The sequence below is a fragment of the Conger conger genome, chromosome 11, assembly GCF_963514075.1.
Source record: "Conger conger chromosome 11, fConCon1.1, whole genome shotgun sequence".
Lineage (NCBI taxonomy): Eukaryota > Metazoa > Chordata > Actinopteri > Anguilliformes > Congridae > Conger > Conger conger.
Window position 1 is genome coordinate 18,270,916 of NC_083770.1, and position 26,810 is coordinate 18,297,725.

Sequence of the window (26,810 nt, forward strand, 5' to 3'; positions counted from 1 at the left end):
TCGGTCTGTTCACTAGGGCATGAACAGAGAACCATTGGGACTCCTAACTGGGCGTGGCTCTCGCCTCACAGAGCAGGACCCCCTTGCAGCTGGGGCAGGCGGTGTGGGGGGAGCCCACAGGGTCAGATAAGAGGTAAAGGTCTGGGCTCAGTCACCGTTTCGTTTTTTAGGGTGCCAGGGTTCTGGCGATAAGGTGATAAGACTCTCAGCTTTCTTAGAGGCTGAGGTTCAGGCTGTGCCTGTCTGTATGGGTTAATACAGTATATGGTTAAATCAGGTCCTACAGTGTTAAAAGAAACGTTAGCTGCTCGCCGTTTCGGATGTTGAACAGGGAGATTACGGGCTTGTTAGAGCAGCGGTCCGTGGCCCTGGGCGTGGGAGGTTTCGGGGGTGCGTTTGGGGCCAGGGGGTGAACACAAAGGGTGGCTCTCGGCCCCAGCGTATCACGATTCTGAGGCTCTGCAATCTGCATCGGGGAGGCAGGAAGTTCCCGTCAGGGGAAGCAGGGAGTTGTGGGAATAACAGGCATCGCTCCACTCCACTGTCCAGCTCTTTCTTCCCACTCCTTCAGAAACTCCTAATCCAATTTTCAGGGCTCTCTGGTGGGGGGGGGGGGTTTGAGAGCTCTGAAAGAGATATTCTGAGATACTCAATCCACCCTTTCTGGCCCCAACAATCACGGTCCACGGTTGAAGTCACTTAGATCACATTTATTCCCCATTCTGACGTTTGGTCTGAACAACAACTGTGCCTCTTGACCATGTCTGCAAAAATCTAAATCCGAAAAAAGGAATGTTAAATTAAGTAGTGGGATGGAATATAAAGTAGGATCCAATTTCCAAGTTTCCCAAAGGGAAAGATTACCTCAACTTGTGCGTAAATGTTTGTAGAAACATGTAATTTGAATAAAATGGTGTTTTTTTTAAAGGTGTATGTCGTCACATACAGCCAAACAAGATGCATACAAGATGTTTTGGGGCAACCATCTGCTTTTCAGCTGGTTGTTTATTTGTTTTGCTAACCATGACAACTGTGGAGCCTCCCGTTTACACTGGAGAGTGGCTGAAAGCTGCTGTACTGAAAACTTCTTAATCAAACCAAATGGAAAGCCCTCATATCAGTGTTACTATATCATTGAAATGGAAAACTATTAAAGGGATAATATTGGGTGGGTCTTTGCTAGGTGGTTCAATCCAACTGACCTATAATAATACATTCATTTTGGTAAGCCTGTAGACTTGTGTGTTTGGGGCGGCCTGTAGCGTAGTGGTTAATGTAAATGACTGGGACACCCACGGTCGGTGGTTCTAATCCCGGTGTAGCCACAATAAGATCCACACAGCCCTTGGGCCCTTGAGCAAGGCCCTTAACCCTGCATTGCTCCAGGGGAGGATTGTCTCCTGCTTAGTCTAATCAAATGCATGTCGCTCTGGATAAGAGCGTCTGCCAAATGCCAATAATGTAATGTGTGTTGGATATTTGTTTCCTTTTTGGTATGCTTATTTCTCTTGATGTTTTGTCCTGATAGTGACTCTCCCCTGTCATGATACTGACTCTCCCTTTTTTCCGCGATCCGGAGAGTGACTCTCCCCATAGCAACACTGGCTCTTCATCTCTCCCTCTCTCATGATAGTGACACTCCCCTGTCCTAATAGTGACTCTCCCTTATGATACCGACACTCCCTCTCTCCCTCTGTCCTCCGAGAAACTCTTCCATGTCCTAAGAGCAACTCTCTCTCTCTCCCTCTGTCGCGATACTGACTCTCTCTCCATCCTGAAATTGACTCCCCCCCCCCCCCCTCCCTCTCTCTCTCTCTCTCTCTCTCCCCCCCCCGTGTCTTCTCCAGGAATGCCCACTGTCCTCACCCTAGCTGGGCTGTTTCTGGTCGTATCGGTCCCGAGCTCCAGGGGTGACGCCGAGCTGAAGTTCCTGGGACAGACCCACTTCGTGGTGGACGAGAGCAGCCGAAAGCTGGTCCGGCTGGTGGTGGGGAGAACAGGAGACCCGATGAACGTGACGGCGCTGGTTCTGGTGGGTTTCCGGTTCAAAGAGCACCTGGCAGCGGTCACGTCATGACAGCTCCTTTCTAAGAACTTCCTGAATTCAATAACATTTGTTTAATGTCCCGATTGACAGCAGTGTTCAGTTTTTCTTCTGAACACACATTGTTTGGCCCAGTTCCACAGTTACCTGTAAGGTAAAAAGTAATTCAATAGTTGTACTGTATTCAATAGTTATTAATAATTAATAACTGTACAAAAGCTGTACTGTTCAAACATGTATGCTAGATAACAATATGTGTTGTAGAATTCTGTTGGTGCATAAAGACTTGCTTCCCTTTGTTAAAAAAACATGTAAATTTCAATCCAGCATAGTTCATACAGGCATATACAAGTTTATTTTATTTAGTTTTTTTATGTGGATCAAACATTCAATAGCTAGCTACACCTCTTCTCAAAAGAGAATGTGCAACGGAATGGGCCCAGAAAAATAGACATGGAATGTTCCAAAGCTCCTGGGTGACTTTCAATCCCATTTTCACAATAGCGTATTCGAAGAGTGTAATTATTACAGTACAAATTGTTAGAACTAGGAAACTGTTCCATGAATTGTTCAATGATGTAGTACAGGTGTATTATGTATCCTAATGTATTGCTTGTATGTTAGTTTTATCATTGAACCTTGATGTGTTGGTCAGGTGCAAGACTTTTTTTCAGTGTAGTTTTCCCTCCAATTGTTCTGGTTCTACTCAGCGAGTCGTACAGCTGCCTGGCAGCCTGGTCTCAGACATGAGTGTGTAAATACTGTGGTTTCTCAAAGACTCTCCACAAACAAACATCTGCTCATCGCTGCTGGCCACAGCTGAGCCAAGCGGGTTTGAGTGCTGTTAGCAGAGCGCGATTATCCCACCCACCCCACCGCCAGTCATAAGCTGGTCTCGCTGGGTATGAGCTGGTCAACCAGCATGGCAAAGGCTGGTCATAAGCTGGTCTCGCTGGGTATGAGCTGGTCAACCAGCATGGCAAAGGCTGGTCATAACCTGGTGTAGCTGGATATAAGCTGCTCAAGCAGTGACCAGCTGTTTCAAAACATAGCTTGAGCTGTTCAAACCATGTCAAGCTGGGAGCTGGTCTGAACTGGTAAACCAGCGAAACCAAGCTGGAAGATGGTAGAACTAGTCACCTACCAGATGTTTCAAAACCTAGCTTGAGCTGGCGTTCTTTTCAGCAGGGAACTGACCTGTTCATTGTGGGATCCAGCGGGTGACCAGTAGCATAGTGGTTAAGGAACATGACTGAGACCCACAAGGTCGATGCTTTGATCCCCAGTATAGCCACAATAAGATCCTCACAGCCATTGGGCCCTTGCCAAATGTCATTCATATAATGTCATGTAATGTGGTGGAAGAGTGCAGATTCTAATGCCACCCATGTAACAATGCGCCAGAATCAGCTGGCATTGTGGTGGGCAGACAAATAGTTTTTGTTTTGGATTTAAATACTTCTTTGTGCTCTATTGATCTTGCCTGGCGTATTTGAGCTGACTAGGACAAACAGAGAGGCAGGCTTTACATTTTTTGGATTATTTCACTTGTTCCAATACACCAAACATGCTTAGTGAAACGCTGAAAGGTATTTCTATCCAAAACAAATACTATTTGAACCGATGTGGCAGGAGGGGTTTCTGTGCCCTTCCAGGATGTTTTCCGTCAAATAAGTCCCCCAGACACCCTGTAAATGAACAAAACACAATCCTGAGCTTCCTGATTTTGGGTACTGCTGAAGCACTGTAGCTGCTTCATGTGATAGATGATTGCAGACAGCAATTTTTTCAAGGATTTTCAAGATTGTCTAATTGTCCTTCATTACTGTGATTGTTAATGATAGCCACATCTTGCACGGAAGAGCTTTATATGTGGCCTAATAAACAGAGCCAGCAATGAAAGACAGTGCTTTACAGCTAGCGATAGTTGCCAGTATTCATAAAGGAATTTCAAGTGGGAGGGCTGTTCTGGGATCAGGTTAGGCTATGGGAAAGGGAAAACCGATCCTTGGCCAGTGCTCCTACACAGAGTGGTATGTTGTGCATGGCCCAGTGTGTGTTCTGTTTCAGTGTCTTTTCCTTTACTGTCCATGATAACGTTCAGTTCAATCCAACTTGTATAGTGCTTTTTGCAGAAGTCTGTTACAGAGACACTTTTCAGAGTAACAGAAGGGCAAAAAGGAAAACACCATGCCAGAGCCCCAAAATAGCAAATACATCAAACTGTAGAAGAAAAACCTCCCCAATAGGAAGACCTCTCATGGATTTTAAAGATGAAAAGAGCCTTTGGTTTATTCTATTGCAGCACAGTGCAGACTTGGTGGGTTTGCTCCAACAGCCAGACAGCCGAAGAATGAGTATGGTAACACTGGTAAACCGGCCTTGTTTTGGGGTGTTTCCGTGTTTTGGGGACACAGCTGGTTGGAGAGGACACGGAGGACTTTGAGGGAACAACAGGAGCTGCCTTCCTCCAGTCCTCGGAGACCAACAAGACCGTCTTCATCACCGTGCTTGATGATGACCTGCCTGAGGCGGACGAGACCTTCACGTTCTCCCTCAGCCTACAGGTAACGTGCTCTCCCAGTGCACTTCCTTCCATTGGATCTACAGTTGTCAGCCATTTTGTTTCTCATTTTACAGCTCAGTACCTTGTTTAAGAGGAACAGCAGTGTCTCTCCTGGGAATCAAGATAGCAACCTCTGAGTTGCCAGATGTTTGGTTTTTGACCAGAATGTCTGGCTTTCAGATTATTTATACTGATCGGGTTATTAGTCCTTAGTCCTTTTAGTCCTGAGTAATTGATTGTCAGTTTGTTATGACTTTGAATCTGAACCACCACCCCCAGCTCCCCACCCCAGCTGTGCATATTCATTGGCCGCTTTTCACAAATTCTAAATCTGGCAACTATACCCTGAGTTGACCGCTACACTACGCCGCCACCCAGAATTGATTGGTTAGCCAGTCAGAAAGAAGCTTCTGCAAATCAGTCAGCCAGTCAGTGGAGTTGATTGAGACAGAGCTGTATTGTATGTATATTGCGTAGGTATATGTCTGAAGTGGAAGTGGGAGTTGAATCAAATGTGTGGAATGCTCTCTGGAACTTGGTCCTGTCCCTCTCTGGGACCATGGCTAATTTTCCGTGGGGATTGCCACTGATCCCTCTCCTTCATCGGAGGGGGGCAGTGCTGTTTTGGGGGGCCACTGATCCCTCTCTTTCATCGGAAGGGGGGCGAAGGCAGGTTGTTTTGGGGGCATCTGCGTCGACAGTGACATGCCTTTTCAACCCCGGCAGGAAGGCTACCCTTTCATGCTTTCTGCGGGCCATTTCCCCGCGAGGTCGCCGGGCTAAAAGACACCTTTGTGTCGAAACACATCTCGACAACCGCAGCGGGCCTGACAGCAGATTAAAACCCAAATAATAAATCCAAACGGAAGGAGGAACAAAGCTGTCCCCACAAAAAGAAAACGTTGGTGGAAAAAAACGAAAAAAAAAGCTTCCTGTGATACTAGTGGATGTAAAGAACATGAAAGGACATATAGAATGATTCCCACACATGAAAACATTCTTACTGTTTATAGTCTTCGACTCCGGAGGCCCTGGAACAATATGGAGATTCTCCGAGGTGCACGGAGAGGAATCCGCATTTCGCAGTCGGGTGACATGCCACACACCTACGGCTCGATCGCCATGGTGGCCTGTCAGCGGGCGATCAATGACGTTTGGTGTGTGTCTCCCCAACATCTGTTTGACCGAAGACAAAATGTACCTTTTTTTCCATATGGGGAAAGGCAAGACACCAAACCAAGTTCAGACCACTTTTTCTAAATGAGTCAGAAGCCTCTGTGGTCGCTGTTTTCGTTCAGCCTTTGTGGGCGTCAGTGCGTTTGTTTCACATCTCTGTGGGGTGCCACCTAAGCTCATTACATTACCCATAATGCTTATGGCACGCTTTCTTGCGTTCACAGTATGAAGCACAGCTGGGTCGGAAAAAATAAGTGTGGGAAAATAGACACAAAAACAAGAGCAGACCAGCTCCAGCCAGCCAACTCTGACCCTTGACGTTAGGCCTTTTCACCTCAAAAGGTCGATGGCCAAGTAAAACATTGCACCGGTAACTCTGCCCCGGTCATCCAAGCTCCCCGGGGATCAAACAGCCCCCCCCGCTCCCCCCGTGTCCTGCCGGGAGGTGCCACACTGCCAGCCTGGCGCAGGGTGAGGGCGGTTGGCAGGAGTACCCTTCGGGGCGGGGGCACTGGAGGGGGGGGCACCAGTGTGTCTTGCAGGGGGGGTTGTGAGAAGCGTGTGTTTTGTGTCTGCGTGTCTGCGAGTACAAGGCCGGAGGGCCCTGAATGTGAATGAAAGCTCTGTTAGTGCTGGGGGAGAAAGTGTGGGGAGGCTCTGGGTGAATGGGAGACAGGACCGCAGGCCTGTTTCAGTCCGCTAACAGACCCACCACATCCAGGGCCTTCAGCCATGCACACCTCCCAGTATACAACTCACATTTGCAGATGTGCCCTTTACAATTAAAATGTTTTTTTAGTTAAATTCAACAATTTTAAAAAGTTAATTGCATTTGCATGTGCTTTTTTTGATGGATGTTGGCAAAAATAACCTTATATTGTTTGTGTCCAGGGTATTATTCAAATTCAAATATTATTATTACTCCAGCACATTGGATTTGAGGGTACTTGCATACATATCAGGTTATTTATGGATGAATTATATCCCTTATTATACGTAGTCCTGCCATTTTAATGGACCAAAAGTAATTGGACAGTTGGCTTTACAATCACATCCTGAATGTAGGTAGAAAAAAGCTTTCAGTATCTAGTCTTGATTCAAGGCTTTTGATTGCTTTTGGAGTCTGTTAGTCAATGAAGCCAGTGAAAGTCAATGAAGCCATTATGAGGCTGAGAAATTGTCAGAGACATCGGCTAAACAATAGGCTAACCATGATGATGACCCTTGAGCAGTGTAGCTGAAGTAATATTTCTTAAACAATGGAGCTGAAATAAAGGCCCTTGAACAGTGTCGCTGAAATAATGAACGGAATGAAAAGTGTTAAGCGGAAGACCCTCGAATGTGCGAGCCGGTTAGAGAAAGGGCTGAGATTCCTGCTCCCCTACCATGCACTCAATCCCTTGAGAGAATCGGTGGTCTGAGCTCCACGGCGTGCAGCGCCGAGGGGCTTTTATGAAGCAGTGGCCTGGGGCATTCAGTCATCCCTGCATGGCTGCGGTGGTGTTGGCTTTGGAGATGCACCCTGGCCGGACTCCAGAGAGCTCCTTCTGTCGCTTTGTTATTCGTTTGTCCGTTGGTTGTAAAAGTCACAGGGGTGGGGCTCACTGGCCGAGGACACCCCCTGATGCGTGACGTCAAACAGGCAGGGGCCCCGGACAATCAGGGCTGGGGTTGATAGCATTTCAGTTCATTCAGCTCCGGAAATGAAACACAATTCAGCTAAAGGCCTGAAAGAGGCCCAGAATGCTCCATGGTGATTGTTCAGTAAAATAACTGAAATGGAACTGACCAAAGTCATGCTTGCAATTCTAACCTGCAGCCGGTTAGCTGGTGGGCTGGCAGCTGGACTGTGGGTTGTGGGTGGCAGGAGTGTGTTTGAGTGTTATTGGGGAGGAGTTTAATGCGCCTTCTTCTTGATACTGTCCTTTCAGAATCCCTCCTATGGGGTGACCGTGGGGACCCCCAACACTGCCACTATCACCATCCTGTCCAATGACAACGCCTTCGGAATCATTTCCTTCAACTCCGTAAGAAACCTTGGCTACGCTCAGGAAATGAGAAAGGGGGGTAATGGGGGGTCAAATAGAGGGGCTCTGGAGGAGTGCACATGCACACTGGAATTCAGAGGCACTGCTGGGTTGCTAGGGGCAGTAAAACCATCATAGGACCAGTTTACTCAATGGATTAACTTGTCAGTGGGAGTTGTAGGGGGTGGGAGGGGGGCTGTTGTTGTCATGGGAACCGCACTTCTTGCTCAAAGGGTCTCCAAAGTGCCATACAATCGGGCTGGTCCGAAGAATGTTTTGGTGACAAGACACAGGCCATTCATCCAGACTCATCATGTTGCCCAGTGTCCAGAGACTGTCCAGCACTGTGTCATGCCAGGTCTTAAAGTCTTAAACACCCCCAGTAGTCTTGGCCTCTACTGCTTGACCATGGCAAGATGTTCCAAACACTCTCTGTTTTCAATGTGACTTTCTCAGGACATGTAATCCACTTAATGAATCCCATTAAAGAATGTAAAGCCTCAATGAAATGCCTCCCCAAAGTGCATTTCATAACTCTTACATTTTATGATTACGTTTTTTCTACTTTTTGATATTTAGAGCCTTTTTATAGTGTGTAGCCCAGGACTGGACACATGATTTCAGAAACGAGTTATGATGTCAGGTTGGTGATTTTCTTTCTCCTGTGCGTCCCCCAGAGCTCCCTGATCACTGTGAGTGAGCCCAGGGACGGGAGTCAGTATGTGCCTCTCAGCCTGGTCCGGGAAAAGGGCACCTATGGAACTGTGTCAGTAAACTTCGAGGTGAGAGCCAGCGTGATTGGTCACCCCTGCTTGACCTCTCTTTGCCCTTTGAGTCATTAGAGCGCTTTCCTTATTGTGAATGTGCATGTCTTACACTCTTACACTCAATGTTCATCCCCACCCACATTCCTCACACACACACACACACACACACACACACATTATCAAAATATCCAGGCCTACTCCTACTTAATGAATCTATATATCTATCTGCCTTTGTGTTTGTACATTTCACCATCTATACATCTGTCCATCTGTCTCTATATGATACCTTGTAGATTATATCTGCTGTGCAATATTAAGAGTCCCTGCTCATAAAACCTAGAGGCCTGTTATTGGTTACTGCAAGTGCAATAGCTCATTTCAAAGGCTGTGCTTTTGAATATGAAATCTCAGAAATGGCAGAAATAGCTCTGATTTCTCAGTCGTTCTTCACTGGAAAGGCCTGATGGACTTTAGCAGCCCATCTTGGTTTTACGAGCATCTGGAAAAGTTGAGGAGGGCAGCTGAGGAGGAAAAAATAGGAAAATTAGGGAAAAGTTCTGCCAATCCTGCTCTCTCTCTATGGATGTATATTCTCTTGATTGAAGGACATTTGACCTCCTCAATGCGCAGAAGCTGGTTCATAGCTTTGATGCTGCTTTTACTGTACCTGCTAGTGATGGTGCAATATGATTCAGCAGGTTCCCGGGTGCTGAGCCTTTAAATCAGGTCTGACCAATGTACACCTCTTATTTTTGTGGTTTAGTAGCTTGGCCTGGTCAGTTGTATGTCTGGAATATGGGTATTCTCTTCTACAGCATAAAGCCAATGAGAAGGTCCCTAAAACATCCAGAGGTCTCTAAAACATCCACTGGTGTGATTTCTCCATTCCATGCCAACCAGTGATACCGTCTGTCTCCACAGATTGTGGGAGGGCCGAATCCAGCCAATGAGGACTTCAGGCCAGACAAGGGGAACATCACAATTCCACCAGGTCGTGCTGTGGTAGACTTCAGCATTCTGATACAAGATGACAAGGTACTTCGGTCTACCTGCTACTGACGTAACACCTCGACATATCCGTCTTGTCATGTTGATGTGTGCCCAAACAGCTCCCTTGTAATACAGTATTAAGCATTGTGCATGATCAGAAGGTTAGTTCTAGACTGCATACAAGGAAAATAACTGACTATACTCAACTATCATATTTAGATTTGTTCTGGATCTTCTCCATCAAACATGATGTGAGTAATTAGTACATAATCAAAAACATGTATTCTGATGTTTTCCAAGAACTGAATACTTGTACGTTCGTTAGCTCATCTGTGTAGAAATTAATAGGCTGTAATTAAGCAATTATGTCATTAACGGATGAAAGGAAAATCATTGCCTGTGTAACAGCAAAGCAATTCAGTCATTCATTTAGACTGAAAGGTCAAAACGCATCAATACCTGTTATCCTTGGGATATTCTGTGGTATATGTGCAGTATTTCCTTTCATTTCAAAACTAATATTTACCATTTTTAAATGAAAAGGTCATGGAAAATTTGTGAAGCTTTGTCAGCAGTGCTCAAGCTTCCAGAATGTTCTTAGTAATCCTTCCAGAAGCTTGAACTGAGGTTGCACACTCTATAAAAGTATCAGAGGTGCTGAAATGTGGGCTTTTATATAAAAAGAATGAAATACATTTTTTAGCAAGTTAGCAGGAGTGTGCAACCTCAGTTTTGGTTTGGAGTCTGCTTCATGCGATGGCCTGCACTTTGTTCCTTAGGGTGTACGTTCTTTGTCTTGTTGACCTTGTGGCCCAGGAATTACCGGTCTTCTACCATCCCTTTACCTGGGAGTCTGGTGTCTAATTGTTCTGTTGATTACTTGGGAGAAAAGGAAACCAGGGCTGGCTTTGGATTCAAGGGCCACAATTGTATGACCCCTGACCTAGAGCACGTCTGATACCTCCCCAGCTGCCCGAGGACGATGAGTATTTCACCGTCCGGCTTGCGGGCGTGGCAGGCGGCGCCCTGATCAACCCCAACCGCAGCAGCATCCAGATCAAGATCAACCGCAACGACAGCCCCCTGCGCTTCGCCCAGACCACGTTTGTGGTCTCCGAGGAGACGGGCGTGGTCAACATCACCGTGACCCGGGGGCGCGACGAGGACGGCCGGCCGATCGGCTCGGACGACTCCGAGGTCTCCATCAACTACGCGGTCGTCAGCGGCAACGGCTCGGCCAGCGCCACGCCGGGCCTGGACTTCCGCGACCTGCGGGCCAACAGCACGCTGGTGTTCCCTCCACACGTCTACGAGGCCCAGCTGAGGTTCGAGATCCTGGATGACGCGGACCCCGAAATCGCCGAGTCCTTCCAGGTGGTGCTGCTAGAGGAGTCGCTGAGAGGGGACGGGGTGCTGCTGCCCCCAGCCGTGGCCCAGGTCACCATCGAACCCAACGACAAACCGCACGGGGTCCTGTCCATCAGCAGTGGCCTTCTCACCCACACCGTCATCATCGATGAAGACTCTACGCTCCGGTGAGACGCCTAGTCACCATACTATCTTCATTTAGCAGTGAAGTCCACAACCTCTTCACTAAATTCCATAGAAAATTTCACGAAGGCTCTGGATATTGTTAGAGAGCATGTGAGATTTGGCCTGACAACTGCCTTATTCAAACATCTTGTATTCTTGCTGGACCCTGTTCCTTGTATTGGTTTTACTGGACAGAGTGATAAGAATGTACCATTAAGTCCAATAGTCCAATAAGACTATCACTTACCGAGTCCAATAAGTATATTACAAGAGTAAATAGTTTTGTTTTTTTTATTACAATGATGGCCATTGAAATTGTATGTATTACCATGGGAAAATAACCAGCAAAATCCACTGCTGTTCAGCACATAACTTTTAATTTGCCGTTTGAAGGTTCGAAGGCATCACCATCGTGAGGAACGGCGGTACCTATGGCAACGTGTCGGTGGAATGGGAGATAACGCGGAACGGCACAGTCAGCTCCCCTGTGTCTGACGACCTAACCCCGGCTTTGGGAACGCTGCTGTTCGACGTCGGTCAGATGACTGCTGCCGTTCCGCTGAACGTCACGGACGACACTGTGCCGGAGGAGGCCGAATCCTTCATCTTCCGGCTGCTGCCCAAGACCGCGACGGGCGAAGCTGAGGTGGACGAGCCAATGGAGGTGTGTGCTTCTCCCGTCAAGTCTGCCGATTGGAGAAGCTGTCCGGCTGTAGTTTCTTTATTTGGAGTTGAACATAGCCCAAACAAAAACTGCTCCAGAGCAGTCTAGCTCCATAGCCATGGTGACTTCGTCCGATCAAAAGAGAGTGACTTTCGTAGTCTTGCCAGAAACTCCGGACTCAGCACAAAATTAGCTGGCTACCCTACTTAGTCTGCTTCAGATATAGGCCCCTATGTTCAAATAAAAGTATTTGTTTTGGATTCAAATAATGTTCTGCATTTGACTAAGCTTGCCTGCTGTATTGGAACAAAGTAAATTATCCCAAAAGTGTAAACCCTGCCCATCTGCTCCTCCTGGCAGACTCAAATGCACCAGGCAAGATCAATAGAGCACGGAAAAGAATTTGAATCCAAAACAAATACTATTTGAACACAGGTCTGATTCTTTGCTTTTTTACAGATCAGTTTTGTTCATTTCATGGTGGGAATGGGTTTGTTTGAGTTCCCTCTAGCTTTGGTTTTTCATGTTTTCTCTCCTGTCAAATCTCAGTCTTTCTGATTACAGAGGACTGCCTACTTTCTTTCACTAGCCTGGGGTCTGCAGTACTGGAGACTAAAGCTGGGGAGGAGAGAAAGGCAAAATAATAGATATTATTAAAATGGCTGTTCTTCTGCCACTGCATGAAACCCTGGGAATGTGTTTGCTAGAAATTAAGAACTATAAACTCAGGGTGTGATACCTGCAGGGAACATTTGCAATCACTTTGTGATTTCCCTTTCGCCAGTAAATATTAGTCAAGCTGAAGTCATGCTCTGACGAGTGGCTGTATGGGAACTGTAGTTATGACACAGTTGTATGCTCTTCAGTGAACTTATACTAATAGTGGCTGTATGGGAACTGTAGTTATGACACTGTCGTATGCTCTTCAGTGAACTTATACTAATAGTGGCTGTATGGGAACTGTAGTTATGACACAGTCGTATGCTCTTTAGTGAAAAGTATCATTTCTCAGTCCATTGGGCACTGTCGCCTCCTCACAAATGTTATGTGCCAGCTCCCACGCCGTCTGGAGTTATGACCCGGGAAAACACCTTATAAACGGGTTGGGCCCCCCCCCCCCCCGTTTATAAGAGGAGGTCTGGGAGCGCTGAGACTGCAGAAGGGGTGGGGGGACATCTGGAGAGCAGGTCAGGGGGAGGATGTGGTGGGGGGGCCACATAGGCAGCTCTGCTCACAGTGTTATATGAGCTGGGAGATACAGTGCTGTCACACACTGGGTGTTCTGCCTCTTGCGGTCGAGTCTAAACAAAGCAGGAAGCTGCTGCTGAAATTGGGGGGTGGCTGGGAACTGATGGGAACTGTGTGCGTCTGTGCATGTGTCTTTGTGTGCGTGTGTGTGTCTGTGTGTGTACGTCTGTGTCTGTATGTGTGTTTCTGTGCATGGGTCTGTTTATGTGTGCGTGTGTGTGTCTGTCTGTATGTGTGTTTCTGTGCATGTGTCTTTTTGTGTGTGCATGTGTGTGTCTTTCTGCGTCTTTCTGTGTATGTATCTGTGTGTGTGTCTGTCTGTCTGTCTGTCTGTATGTATCTCTGTGTTTCTCCGCATGTGTCTGTGTGTCTGTCTGTCTGTCTGTCTGTACTTGTCTCTGTGTTTCTGTGCATGTGTCTGTTTATGTGTGTGTGTGTATGTCTGTCTGTGTGTTTCTGTGCATGCGTCTGTGTGTCTATCTGTCTGCCTGTTTGTTTGCATGTCTGTCTGTCTGTCTGTACTTGTCTCTGTGTTTCTGTGCATGTGTCTGATTGTATCTATGTATGTATGTCTGTCTGTATACCTGTCTGTCGATCTGTACATATCTCTGTGCATGTGTATAGACATGTGTGAGCCCATGTGTTTGCAGGTCTGTGTGTGTAGGTAGGTCACATGTTTTATCCTCAAGATGCTGCAGTCATGAAAATACACCACATAGATACGTCTATTTTTCCTTCTTGTATTTTAGTCTGTGTTACTCAAATTACAGAAGCATGACTGTGGCTAGCATGGAATATCAGCTCTGAAAATTGAGTTGACTGCAGTAAAAATATTTTGGACACGACAATGGATTTTGTTAGTCCTACTGCACACTGGACGTGTCCAATGAAACTTTGCTTTATTTATTTATTTATTTTACCCCAGAAACATATGGCCATCTAGATGATTTCAGACAGCTGTGTGTATCTCTCAAGTGACTTAAAAACCTTTCTCAGAAAGTAGCTCTTTTAAATGAAACACCTTTGGGTTTTCATTAAGAAAACAGATTTTTTATGGTGAATGATGATTATCTCTCAGACCAAAATTTCAGTATCACACTGAGAAACTCATAGTGATTCGTAAAAAATTGGAAAATTTGGACATTTTAGGGTACCTTTGAGTCCTGCACCTTTATTCGTTATGTTCCTGAGCTAAGACCAGTCTTTTCCTTTTTGATATGTTTGTCTTTAGGGTGAGGGTTAGCATAATGTTTTTTACAGTAGTAATGCTGATATAAGTTTTTTAGCATTTAGCTTTTTGATACATAACAGATTAGATTTGGGTTAGGGTTAGCCGTTCATAATATTTCTTAGTGTTGGAATGCTAATCTAAGATCAGTTTTTCCCTTTTTGATTCATAACGGATAAGGTTGGGATGTGACCTGATCCGAGATCAGCTGATGAGTCCGGATGAAGAACGTCGGAGAGATTTTTCGGTCACGTCTGACAGCTTCCGGTTCTTTCCAGATGGTGTTCTACCTCCAGGACAGCGACGATGTGTACGGGCTGTTCCGGTTCCACCCGGGCGAGGATCAGCGGATCCAGAGCGAGCCGTCCGGCCGCTTCCTGTCCCTCAGCTTCCTGCGGGAGGGCGGCACCCTGGGCGAGGTTTGGCTGGGCTTCACCGTCCTCTACATCCCCGCAGGGCCCGTGGAGCCCCCCCGCGCCTGGGACGGGGTTCTGAACGGGACCCGCGCCAACAGCGTGGTCTTCGCCGACGGACAGGCCCAGGCCCGCCTCACGCTGCCCATCCGGAACGACGCCTTCCTCCAGAACGGGGCGCACTTCCTCATCCTGGTGAGCCCCGCTGTCGGGTTGCCCCCATTACCCCCCCTGCTCACACTGCCAATGTCACAAGGAACGCTACACAAAGATACAGTGTCTGCCAAGGATAAGCACCTCACGGTCCATCAGGACTGAGAACTGCTGATTTTCCACCCTCCCTTTACCTGGGAGTCAGGTGTGACAGTCTGGCCAATCAGTAGCGCTTATTAGCTGGGAGAAAAGAAAACCAGGGCTGGATTTGGATTTGAGGGCCAGAGTTGATGATCCCTGGCATAAGCAGTCATTCTGCAAAATAATGTAATTTTTCTCATAATGATGTCAACTAAAGCACAAAGACTGCAAACAAGTTGACTTCATTATTTGTATTTTCCTATTCTGAACCGAACAAAAACTACATGGTCAGTTTCAGCACATCAATCAGTCAGCATCTCCTCCAAACCTGAAGGCCTTTTAAACTAATTTTTACGCATCATTCAAGTACAGCATATTATTCTATTTTACCAGATTTGTTGGCTGGTATTGTCATCCCTTTAACTGGATTTGAGTGGTAGCATCAGTCTTAAGCCTTGTTCGATTTAGTATCCCAGTAAAGGCCTAGTTCACCGTCTTACTTCTAATCCCACGTCAGTTCCCTCTCTGGTCATCCAACCCCAGACATGGGGGTGGTTTTTTGATCCAAATAAACATAACCCTTGATTAGCATATGTGAGAGCATTGAAGGCTAAGCTCCTGGAGCTTGGCCACGGGCCTTTGTGCGCTTCTCCAAACAAACAGCCCCTGTCTGGCCGTGCTCGTAAACAAACACGCCATGGAAGAAGTGCTCCTTCAGATTTAATTGGTCTGAAATCCTTTTTGAGGTAAACGAAGAAAAGAGCCGATTCTGCGGGACCATCTGGGGTGTCGTTTATGAACCCTTTCAGGGGAATTTTAATTGGTATAATGGAGATGGAAAGAAACAGAAAGCAAGTAGCCTATGGTTTGATAAGTAAAAGACTTCCATTAAATCTTACTCAGCTGATTTCTCCACCTAGCTTTATCTGTTAGCTGTCCTCTGTCCGCTTGCTATAACTTTGGATTTGTAATATTAATTACAGGTATACCTCGATTTATGAAGGGGTTACGTTCCTGAGAAAGTGTTTGTAACCAAAATTTTGTAAACCAAACAGCATTTATCATTGATTTAATACAGATACATTCCGGGCAGTTGATAAAAATAAATAAAAATAATAATAACAATAATCTTTAGGCATATTTTCATTAATTGGTAAACCGTGGTTGCCAGCAATGTGCATGGATGTAGGCTAATTTCATGTTCCTTTCAGTCACTGTATAGAAATGAAATGATCAATGCAATCGCAATGACTGAAAAGTAGAAATTTAAACATCTGCCTAGTGAAGTAGTTGATCAATACACCGGCAGATTTAATGTTTGGTTTGTAACTTAAATGTAATCTCCATTTTCATATCGGGGTGACTTTCGCTTTTTGGCTGGAGTAACTGTTAAATTGAGTAAATCCAGGAGCTTCGACCTCCATCGAACTGGTTCAAACTGGTAAATGCAAATTAGTCTACTGTAGATGGGAATGCGAAACAGTTTCATTCCAGTAAAAATGTTTAAAGCACTAGGGCAGCTTTGAGTTGGGTCAGTTGAACATTCCATTCGTTAAAAAAATAGAACGTTCGTAAATCGAGGTATACCTGTATATTTTCTAATGTTCATTTGAAGTAATGTTCTGGTGCTATGAGCTTTGTTGTGGACACCTTGTACAAGGTTTAGTTGTGAACGGTCTATATTTCAGTGTTTCTGAAATATTTTTCATTTTTTTCTTTCCATGTTGCAATCACTCTATAGCTGTCATTTTTGTTTTTTGCTTAGTGAATGTTTGAAAGTTTACAATAAATTTTGGGCTTAAAGCTGACAGTCTGCAATTTAATTTGTATTTACATCCATACAGAGAGAATATTGTAGGTATTACAGCCCATTTTGAATTCTGTCACTGTCCAAATACTTATGGACCTCACTGTACCATACAGCTACACAACCACAGAGATACCAGCGCAGTTCCCCATTCCATTACACAACACCTGTAGCCTAGTTGTTAAGGTGCTCAACTGGGACCTGGTAAGTTGGTGGCTCAAGCTCCACTGAAGCCACAATAAGATCAATGAGCCCTTGAGCAAGGCCTTTAACCCCACATTGCTCCACGGGGGATTAAATCGTTTTGGATGAAAGTGTCACCTAAATAATTGTAATGTGCAGTACACTGTTGTCCCTACCTGAATAAAACATAAAACAACATGGGTCACTGAATCCAATGTACGTATAATCCAATGTCAGTTTGATATTTGAATCAAGAACACATGCACCACTCCCAATGGAACCAATCAATGGGCATCTCTCTTTGTTTTATCCAGCTGGAAAACGTTAAACTGGTCAGCATCCACACCCCCATTCCGTCTGTCAGTCCCAGATTTGGGGGGAACCTCAACATCTCCCTCAGGGTCACTCCAGACATCGCCAATGGGGAGATCGGCTTCACAAAGAACCAGACTGTGGTGGTGCGTGAGCCGGACGAAAACAGCACCAACCTGGTACGTTCCCGTGACGTCACGGTCAACGTCCATGCCACCGGTATCAGTCTTACCTGGATGGAACTCCATTTGAGGTTGGGGTTGTAGCCCCATGAAAAACAGGGTATTGGTAACTTAAGATCTTACTCAGGGTTGCCCAACCCTGTTCCTGGAGGTCAACCATCATGTAGGTTTTAATTTCCTCCCTTTGGCACACCTGATTATACTAATTAGCAGCTCAAGGAGATTTATACCTGTTAAATGAGGTGTGCTTTGTTAGGGTTGGAATGAAAACCTACAGGATGGTCGATCTCCAGGAACAGGGTTGGGCAGCCCTGCTGTAGCTGTTGAATGAGGTGTGCTTTGTTAGGTTTGGAATAAAAACCTTCAGGATGGTCGTTCTGTAGCGTAGTGGTTAAGGTACATGACTGGGACCCACAAGGTCGGTGGTTCAATCCCTGGTGTAGCCACAATAAGTTCCGCACAGCCGTTGGGCCCTTGGGCAAGGCCCTTAATCCTGCATTGCTCCAGGGGAGGATTGTCTCCTGCTTAGTCTAATCAGCTGTAAGTCGCTCTGGATAAGAGCGTCTGCCAAATTCCATTAATGTAATGATCTCCAGGAACAGGGTTGAGCAGCCCAACTCTAGCTGTTGAATGAGATGTGTTTTTTTTAGGGTTGGAGTGTAGACCTTCATGATGGTAGATCTCCTGGAACAGGCTTGGGCTGCCCTGATGTAAATTATATACAGTATGTGTGTCAGTAGCCAGCCAGTTTAGTACTTGGATTGGGGGTTTATTGGATGTCATAACCAATGTTATCTTGCTTGGAGTTTTAGTCTAGATCTTTCCAGGATGAATTTCCATGGATTAAGGCGCGATAAGAGCCCCTTACCATAACCCCTCCATCCCCAGGCTGGAGGTTCAGACATCCGGCCTCTTCTGAAGACTGAGGTGATGTTTGTTCTCCATAGATTACTCTCTGGCTACGCCGGGACGGCACGGACGGGCAGGCGGTGGTGTTCTGGAGGCTGCAGCCTGTGGGCTTCAACCGGGAGGATGTTACCCTCGATGACCTAGGGCCCTTCAGCGGGTCTGTCACGTTCCTGTCCGGACAGAGCGACGCTTCCATAAACATCACCGTGGAAGCGGACGACATCCCGGAGATCAATGAGACGGTCCTCATCACTCTGGACAGGTATGCAGGTTTATGCTTCTGTTGATGTTTCTGCTCCCTGGACATCTGTTTCTGGGCATCTCTGTGTGTGTCTCGTATGTACTCTTTGAGGGTGCAGTGTGTGCATATCCATGTATGTGTGGATGCGTGATTGTGTGTGTGCATGTGTGGTGTGTGCTTACTCCAGGTAATGCATGTGTGAGCGCATGTGTTTGCATGTCTGTGCTTGTGTGTGTGTGTGTATGTGTGTGTGTGTGTGCATGTGCATGTGTGTTTGTGTATGCACATGTAGGAATCTGCGAGCCCATGTGTTTGCAGGTCTGTGTGTGTGTGTGTGTGTGTGTGTGTGTGTGAGCTTATCTAGGTATGTGTAAGCCCATGTGTTTGCAGGTCTATGTGTGTGTGTGTGTGTGTGTGTGCATGTGTGTGTGTGCATATGTAGGTACGTGTGAGCCAATGTGTTTGCAGGTCTGTGTGTGTGCATGTATGTAGGTATGTGTGAGCCCATGTGTTTGCAGGTCTGTGTGTGTGAGCATGTCAGCATCTGGGTGTGTGTTCAGTACAGATTCCTGCCCCTTGGTCCTGGCAACCTGAGGACCGCGGGGCCAGTGCTGGAAGAAGCTGTAGTCACCGGGGCAGAACTCAAACACCGGGTGGGGGGGTGGGGGGGTGTTTCTCACGGGGAAAGAGCGAGGGAACGGGTGAGGAGGAGGAGGTGGGGAGGAGAAGTGTCTTCCTCTTCTCATTCCCTCTTTTCTCCGGGGCTGTTTTGTTATTCATGAGCGCTGACGGGAACGTGTTCTCTCTGCCTCTACCCCCGCTTGCCGTCTGTAGGGTAGAGACGGAGCGGTTTGTAGTGTTCTTTGGGTAAGTGGAGAAAGCTTTGTGTGCTGCTGTGAATCAGGGCTGTTTGAAAAGGGCCTGCTCTTGGATTGGGGCGGGGGGAGGGGGGGGGTAAATTTGTGTGGGTGTGGGGAGCAGGGGTACCATGGGGAGATGGTGAGGGTGGGGGTGGGGTTTGGGTGAGGGTGGGGGGGTTCTTCTTTATGTGTAGCACCTAATTTAACTAGAGGCTTTATGCTGGTCTCTAAAGACATCTGTGTTTGCATGCACGCGGTGAGTTTACTGAAAGCATTTGTTTGGAATGCTTTGCTCTGCCTTTGCTTTTGTTTGTAATTTACCAATTATGTGGGCACCCCCCCCCCCTTCCCTTTACTCATCAGAAGCTGGGCTGAGTTTAGCTCTAAGCTCCCCTGTCTGGAGAAAAACCTTGTAGGCCCCTGTGGGACCCAGCAGCTCAAAGCTGCCAAAGACTAACTGTTAACCAGCCGTGCGCTAGAGGCTAGCACTGAGTATCATGTCAAGACTTATAACCAACCCCATTATTTCAGACATGTACAACAACTCTTAGTTCAAGTCCTAGAATTTATGCTGTACCACAACTCACTTGTTAACCCACACCTTTAAGAAGAGAATGTCATGTTTTGGTATGTTTTGTTAAGAATAAGGCCAATTCTTTTTGTAAAATGTAAAAAGGAAAGTAAGTTGTAATAACACCTTTGTTGGGAGTCCAATTTCCAAATTCACCTACATTCAGTCATTTTGCAGATGTGCCTGTCCAGAGAGATTTAGGAAAGTGCACTGAAATATCTGTCTGCTAGCATTATAATCCACCATGGCTTTCCATCTGAAACAGGAAAAGATTGATTTTGGCAGGAAATCACTTTAGTTTTTGGCCTGTTCTCAAGCCTGTTTCAGTTATTTATTCACCTGAACAGACCCCTTGAAGCCCTGTTGAGATGGATATGGTGAAAGGGGGGTCTCTGCTTGTGTTTCTGTGTGTGTGTGTGTGTGTGTGTGTGTAAATGCGTGTACGTGTGTGTGATCCGTATTCTCTGCTCACTCAGCACCAATGTGGAAAACCAGATCCTGAAACCCGGGTTCACCAGTCGGGAGATCGTCATCTTGGAGAACGATGACCCAGGAGGGGTTTTTGAGTTCTCCCCCCGCTCCAGGGGACCTTGGATAATCAATGTGAGTCTGTTAGATTGTTTTTCTTAAAGGAGACAAGTCTCCGTGCTTCATAAATTCATATGAACCATATAGAGATATAGGCAGTCGCATAAATGAAACATAAAAAGGCAATTGGAGACTAGAAATGATAAAAAAGTGGCCAGAATGAATGGGTGAGTGAGTGGATGAGAATGAATTACACCTACAGTAATAATGGTTGCCCGATGTATCTTTGACATTATAGTAATTAAAGATTGAACAAAGCAAATAAAAGGCTAAGTAGGCAAAAAAAATTATAATGGGATAGTATAAACAAACAAAATAATGAATAAAATAATGTTCAAGTCATCTGGGTACCCAATGAGCATTTTTGTGGTAAAAAGTCGACGTAACAGTATCTAGGTGTTCAGGTTAAAACCTGGCTATATTTGGTTGAAAAGTGACAGTTTTCTGGGTAGCTATATTGGGGTTAACCAAGTCTGTTTACAGTATGTGAAATCATCTGTCAACCGAGAATTCCACCCCTCTAGAATTCCACCTCCTGCTTTTGCTCACTGGGTAATTAACAATAAGAGTGTTAATAGTTGTATGATTGATAAAAACCAAACGTAGGTTCCCTGTGACTCTGTCTTCTTACCTGTGACCACCCCACCCCCCGCTAATGCCAGATTTCCCCCTGCGCTCCCACAGGAGGGCGAGACGGTGGAGCTGAGGGTGGTTCGGTCGCAGGGCCAGCTGCTCAGTCAGCTGGTCCGCTACACGGCCATGCCCGCGGGCAACACCGAGTTCTACGGCGCCACCGGAGTGATGGAGTTCGCACCGGGCGAACGGGAGGTGGTGGTGGCTCTGGTGGCCAAGACTGACGGAGTGCCTGAGGTGAGCCTCTGCGATGCCACCACTGTTCTCTTTTTTCCCTTATTTTAAAATATAAATCTTTGTATTGATTCATTTGGCATTCTTTTCCCCCATTGCCTCATCAAATTACACGCTTTCAGAGAACGCTGGCAGAATAACAAACACAAATGCTGAACAGGATATTAATGGAGTTTAAAATATCAGAAAATTAAGTTATCTTGGCCTACGTATAACAACATTATTTATTATTAAGTAGTAAAATCATAAACGCAGCATTCCTCTGAAACTTGGGGGATCTGGCCTCACATGCTCCTGTCTGCCATTTTGAGAGATTGTTGGTGTTTTCAGCTGGACAAGACGTTTTCGGTGGTCCTCAGCAGCTACAGCACGCCGCCCAGCACTCTGGGTTCAGCCAGGGAGGTCAACATCACAGTTCTGAAAAACGACGAGCCTTTTGGGGTCATCGAGTTCATCCGACCTGGCCTGGCTGAGGCCATTAATGAGAGCAAAGGGCTCGACTCCCACTCAGGTGACTGCGTACGAGAGAGTCCACATGCACCGACTCACCCCACGGGTCAACCTTAATCTCATCACCGCGTGCTTTGTCCTTGACTTTGAGGGCTGAATTTCAGGAGTAGTTTGTTCCAGCAAAAAGTCAGTTTTTTTCTGTCATCAGAAGCCTGCACCCAATTTTCTTCCCTAGAAGATGACTGAGATCATTCTGCACAGCATTGTTATGACTTCCAGAGATCCAGGGAAAACTTGATGTTAGCAGAAGCACTGGAAATGTGTGCTGTTTGCCTGAACATATCACTCAAAGTTAAGCACAAAATGCATTGTGACTTGGTGGGATCTGGTCGGTTCATGTCAAAGGAGTGTAATTTTTTGTCTTTCTTTAATTTATATTATACATTTTATTTGTGTGTTAATTAAGGAAATGAGAAGTGCTCAAACCTCGATTTTGATGATGTAATACTAAAGTTTGATCTGTGGGTCCTTTCTGACAGCCTCGTACCCCATTGTGAGGAACAGGGGTCGTTTTGGGGAAGTGTCTGTTTTCTGGGTTCTGGAGCCCCGTCTTTCTGGAGATGTGTCCCCAGTTCAGGGCTTCATTGTCTTTGGAGAGGGGGAGTATGTGAAAAATCTCACTGTCTTCTCTGTCGGCGATGAGGTAAGCCATTTTCACAAACTTTCCATCATCTTAACCTTTAATTCTATCCAAGAATTAGCTCTTTGACCAAAGCAATATGTTGCTACGACAAAAGCAATATCTTGGGTTCACATTTTTTAAAATTGTTTTGGCATGTATATTTTCTTTACCCTAATAGATACCAGAAGACAATGAAGATTTCACAATCACACTTCTCAATGCTACTGGGGGTGCAAAGCTTGGAAATGAATTGAATGCGAGCCTTCAGATTCGGAAGAACGATAACCCCATTTCCTTTGCCGGTAAATTGCATTCATCTTTGAAACTTGACATTTAATTACTGTGTGATAACTTATTAATCACGCTGATTGTATTTGTGAGCTTTGTGATTTTACCACAGCTGTTCCATGTCACGAACAATGGGGTTCTCTTCCTCTTTTAGAACCCGTGGTCGTCAGGGTGATAGAAGGAGGTGTGGCCAACTTCACAGTTCTGAGAGCTGGGCCAGCTGATTTTGTCGCCACGGTGATGTATCAGATCTCCAATGGCGACACGTCACCCGGCGACGTCGTGCCTCTGAGCAACGACACCACTCTGGTCTTCGGCATTGGAGAATGGATGAAGAACATCTCCGTGACAACAGCGGAAGATGACATACCTGAAACGGACGAACCGTTTTACATCGTTCTGTATAACGCCACAGGTATGTTCAAGTTGTCGTACATAGTAAGTACTCGGCTAACACATAATGCTTTCATAATTTTACTGGAATGTTTTGTCAATGTAATGACATTGCCACGACATAACAGCAAGTGTGTTTTCAGTTAGCTGGGTAGACTGATTGTTTAAATAAATAGTTAATGGATTCTGAGAGATTTTATCAGAAACATGTAAGTGTGAGTAGCGCTGCAAGAATTTTCTAAATTCTGAGGTGGGTATTTAAACACAAGCCTTAATTCAACCCAGTATTCTAAATATTGATCATGTACCATGAATTTTGCTAATCCCTAGCAACTGCATCCAAGATCCAAAAATCGGTGCATTTTCCCTGTCAAATGTGGGTCAAAGTTCTTCCAAGGAATTGCCCAGTTGTTAAAACAAAGCTTGATGGTAGGATCTATTGAACATATTTACTTGGGTAATTTAATGAATTTGTCAGTCACTTGGAGGGAGAGCTAAGAGTGTTCCAGCAGCATTAAGAGTGGCCCAGCTGATTTTCATTGACTCTGTTGACCCCAGAAAGCCCTCCGTAATCCTAGTATTGTGTAACAGGAATGGAGATGAAAGCAGGTAGGCTCTCGCTGGAAGTTAATTACTGCTCTCCGGCTTACTCCACACTACAAAGGCTTCTGCCACAGCCATTTTCTTTTCTGTTCCTCTATTTTGATGCTGAAGAAAAGCAATATTTCTCAAATTTGAAGGTTCAGATCAGGATATCAAAGGAAATTTTGGTTGCTGTGGTGATGATCATAATTAGGAATATGTCATTTTTCTGATATTGTTTAGAATGACAAAGAAAATATGGAATTAGAAATGTGAAAATTTGAAATTGAAGAACAAAACTTTTCTCCATTCGTATAGATGTGTTATAAACAGGTGAATCTTTTTTTAATTTTTATTGTTAATACTTCAGTTAATTCTACATAGATTTGTTCTTTTATGGTATTAGAAATGGAGAAAAAGGAGAATGTTCCAGGCACATTTGTGTCACATGGTCTGTTGTGGCAGGTGATGCGGTGGTGTACGGAGCAGACACGGCCACCGTGGTGATCGAGGCCAACGATGATGCCAACGGGATCTTCTCTCTGGAGCCGGTGGCCCGGGTGGTGGAGGAAGGGAAGCCTACCAACTTCTAGTGAGAAACGCCCGAATATATCCTCTTATGACTCAGAAACAAATACATTTTGAACCACACTGTAATTCATGCTGTAACTTTTTTTAGATTTCATTAATTAATATATATATATATATATATATATATGTGCAATCCAGGGGATTTTGTTTTCAGTTCAAGCCCTCACTCTACGTCACGTGTCAAACTCCAGTCCTGGAGGGCCACAGTGTCTGCTGGTTTTTGATTTGTTCAAGTCATTGATTGGCTAAAGAATCCAAACACCTTGTTCTCAAGGCCGTAATTGCCAGCTGGTTGAAAGGAAACCTGCAGAAACTGCGGCCCCCCGCAGTCAGTTTGACACCTCTGCTCTAGATTTACATTTAGTATTTTAGCCCTTTAGCCCTGGAGAGTAGGTTTTGGAATGTTTAAAAAAAAATCTATTCCAAGTCAGTGTTCTGGAACCAGTAGCGATTGTTACATTGGCATTAGAATGTTAGGAACATTATAAAAACATATTTGTCTTTCACCATAAAGGGTTAAATGCTGTTCAACATTGACCGCGCAAGCTGGCCTTCATAAACTAAACCCCAATGCATAAATTATTCTTAACACATCTGGTGACAATTTTTGATTGTTATTTATCATATTTTTTCCTCTGTAGTGTGGTGAGAGACAGAGGGCCCTTTGGCGAAGTCACCATTTACTGGCAGCTGTTTGTCAATGACACTGCTCTGAAGCTGGGCCTAGAGTTCGTCAACACGACCGGCACCATCGTCTTTGCCGACAGGGAAGTGACCAAGCCCATCGTCCTGGAGGCCATCTCCGACAAAATCCCAGAGTTCAACGAGGTCTACACTCTCAGGCTGATGAATGTGTCGGGTAAGGCTTTACTTTAATTAACTGTGGACTCTCGTCCCGGTGATATCTCGGAATGCGCCAGAGTAGAATTTCTTTGTTTTAGATGAGAAACTGGTGCGGTGCCTGGAATGAACTCTGCCTGCATACTGTATCTCCACAGCACTGTCAGAAAGATTGGTGATGGGATCTAGCTCAGTGCCTGCAATAATTAGTCTTTAATACTCGGATAAAAGGCCTGCCAGAAGACTGAGCCCACCTGAAATGCCTGGGCTGCCTAGATAGGATACATCATTTGGAATAAAAATACGATTTTTAAGGCATTTTTTTGGCCAGGAAATGTGGAGTTTTGCTATTAATTTTGATCTGACCTTGTTGAATATTGGTAAATTTTGGTGTACATTGAACATCTCATTTCATGTTTATTGTTTAAGGCCCATTCAGTAATTTCCACAGAAAATTCTTTGTTGCTTTTTGATGAAAGCTACATGGGTGGCAAAGAAGTACCTTGGAGGATCATGGTACTCATAATTTTTAACGTCATGCACTGGTGTCTTGGTAACCTGGGCAACAATTTTCTGAGCCCATTGAACTCTACGATACTGAGTCTTTTGCACTGTTGCAGTTTGCATAAGGCTACGATTGCAATGTCAAGTACATCTGAGGTACTTAGGCATGATTTATTTGGCAAAAGGTTGACAAACTATTATTTCCAATATCTTGCTGAGTGAGTGAGTGATGAGCTGAGCAAGGACTCCAAGACATCGTTATGTAAGACCAAGAACAGGAATGACATGCGGAAGACAGAAGATGAACAAGGAAGTAGTTGATCTGACACTTATCTTAGTTAACTTGTTTAACTTATTTTTCCCTTTGAAGTGCTTTTATGAGGATCTTTACCATTATTCTTATTGGGAGAATAATTATATCCTAATTTGTAGCATTTTTTCATTTAGTTGTAGTTCTAGTTGTAAGCCATTTGCATATTTTTGGAAGCCAAGATGACTGAGTGGGAGTCAGCAGTGATACATGCTCGGTTGGGTTCTGTAAGTGAGGTCTTATAACGCTCATGTTAAAGGTTTCCTTCATCCTTCTCATTCCATTACATTACATTACATTACATTACATTACATCACATTGCATGTTATTTAGCTGATGCTTTTGTCCAAAGCGACATACAGCAGGGGACAATCTACCCTGGAGCAATGTGGGGTTAAGGGCCTTGCTCAAGGGCCCAACAGCTGTGTGGATCTCATTGTGGCTACACCGGGGATTGAATCACCAACCTTGCGGGTCCCAGTCATGTAGCTTAACCACTACTGCCCCGCTACCTGCACGTCCTTCTCAGTGAATGTGGAGTTTTGCTATTTGTTATGAACTGACCTTCTGAACATTGGTCTATTTGGCACTTCTGATGTCATGGTTTAAGTTAGCATTGACACACGCTTTGGGTTTTGCGAGTGTTTATGTGTATAGTGCTCCTGCGTTTAAAGTTTCTTCCTCTACGGTCTCCTATCCT

General features: G+C 45.3%; 1 protein-coding gene across 1 annotated transcript in view; it reads left to right on the forward strand.

Moving 5' to 3' along the window:
- Positions 1–26,810, forward strand: part of adgrv1 (adhesion G protein-coupled receptor V1) — a 168,322-nt gene that overhangs the window by 14,456 nt on the left and 127,056 nt on the right. The window contains exons 2-19 of the mRNA XM_061260259.1: positions 1,848–2,032; positions 4,462–4,611; positions 7,718–7,813; positions 8,491–8,595; positions 9,502–9,615; positions 10,540–11,105; positions 11,497–11,767; positions 14,522–14,851; positions 17,255–17,431; positions 18,382–18,605; positions 20,492–20,618; positions 21,288–21,473; positions 21,801–21,981; positions 22,460–22,623; positions 22,781–22,904; positions 23,045–23,305; positions 24,331–24,457; positions 25,098–25,315. Of these exons, the coding sequence (XP_061116243.1) occupies positions 1,850–2,032; positions 4,462–4,611; positions 7,718–7,813; positions 8,491–8,595; positions 9,502–9,615; positions 10,540–11,105; positions 11,497–11,767; positions 14,522–14,851; positions 17,255–17,431; positions 18,382–18,605; positions 20,492–20,618; positions 21,288–21,473; positions 21,801–21,981; positions 22,460–22,623; positions 22,781–22,904; positions 23,045–23,305; positions 24,331–24,457; positions 25,098–25,315 (3,604 nt within the window). The 5' untranslated portion in view covers positions 1,848–1,849. The remainder of the gene's footprint in view (positions 1–1,847; positions 2,033–4,461; positions 4,612–7,717; positions 7,814–8,490; positions 8,596–9,501; positions 9,616–10,539; positions 11,106–11,496; positions 11,768–14,521; positions 14,852–17,254; positions 17,432–18,381; positions 18,606–20,491; positions 20,619–21,287; positions 21,474–21,800; positions 21,982–22,459; positions 22,624–22,780; positions 22,905–23,044; positions 23,306–24,330; positions 24,458–25,097; positions 25,316–26,810) is intronic.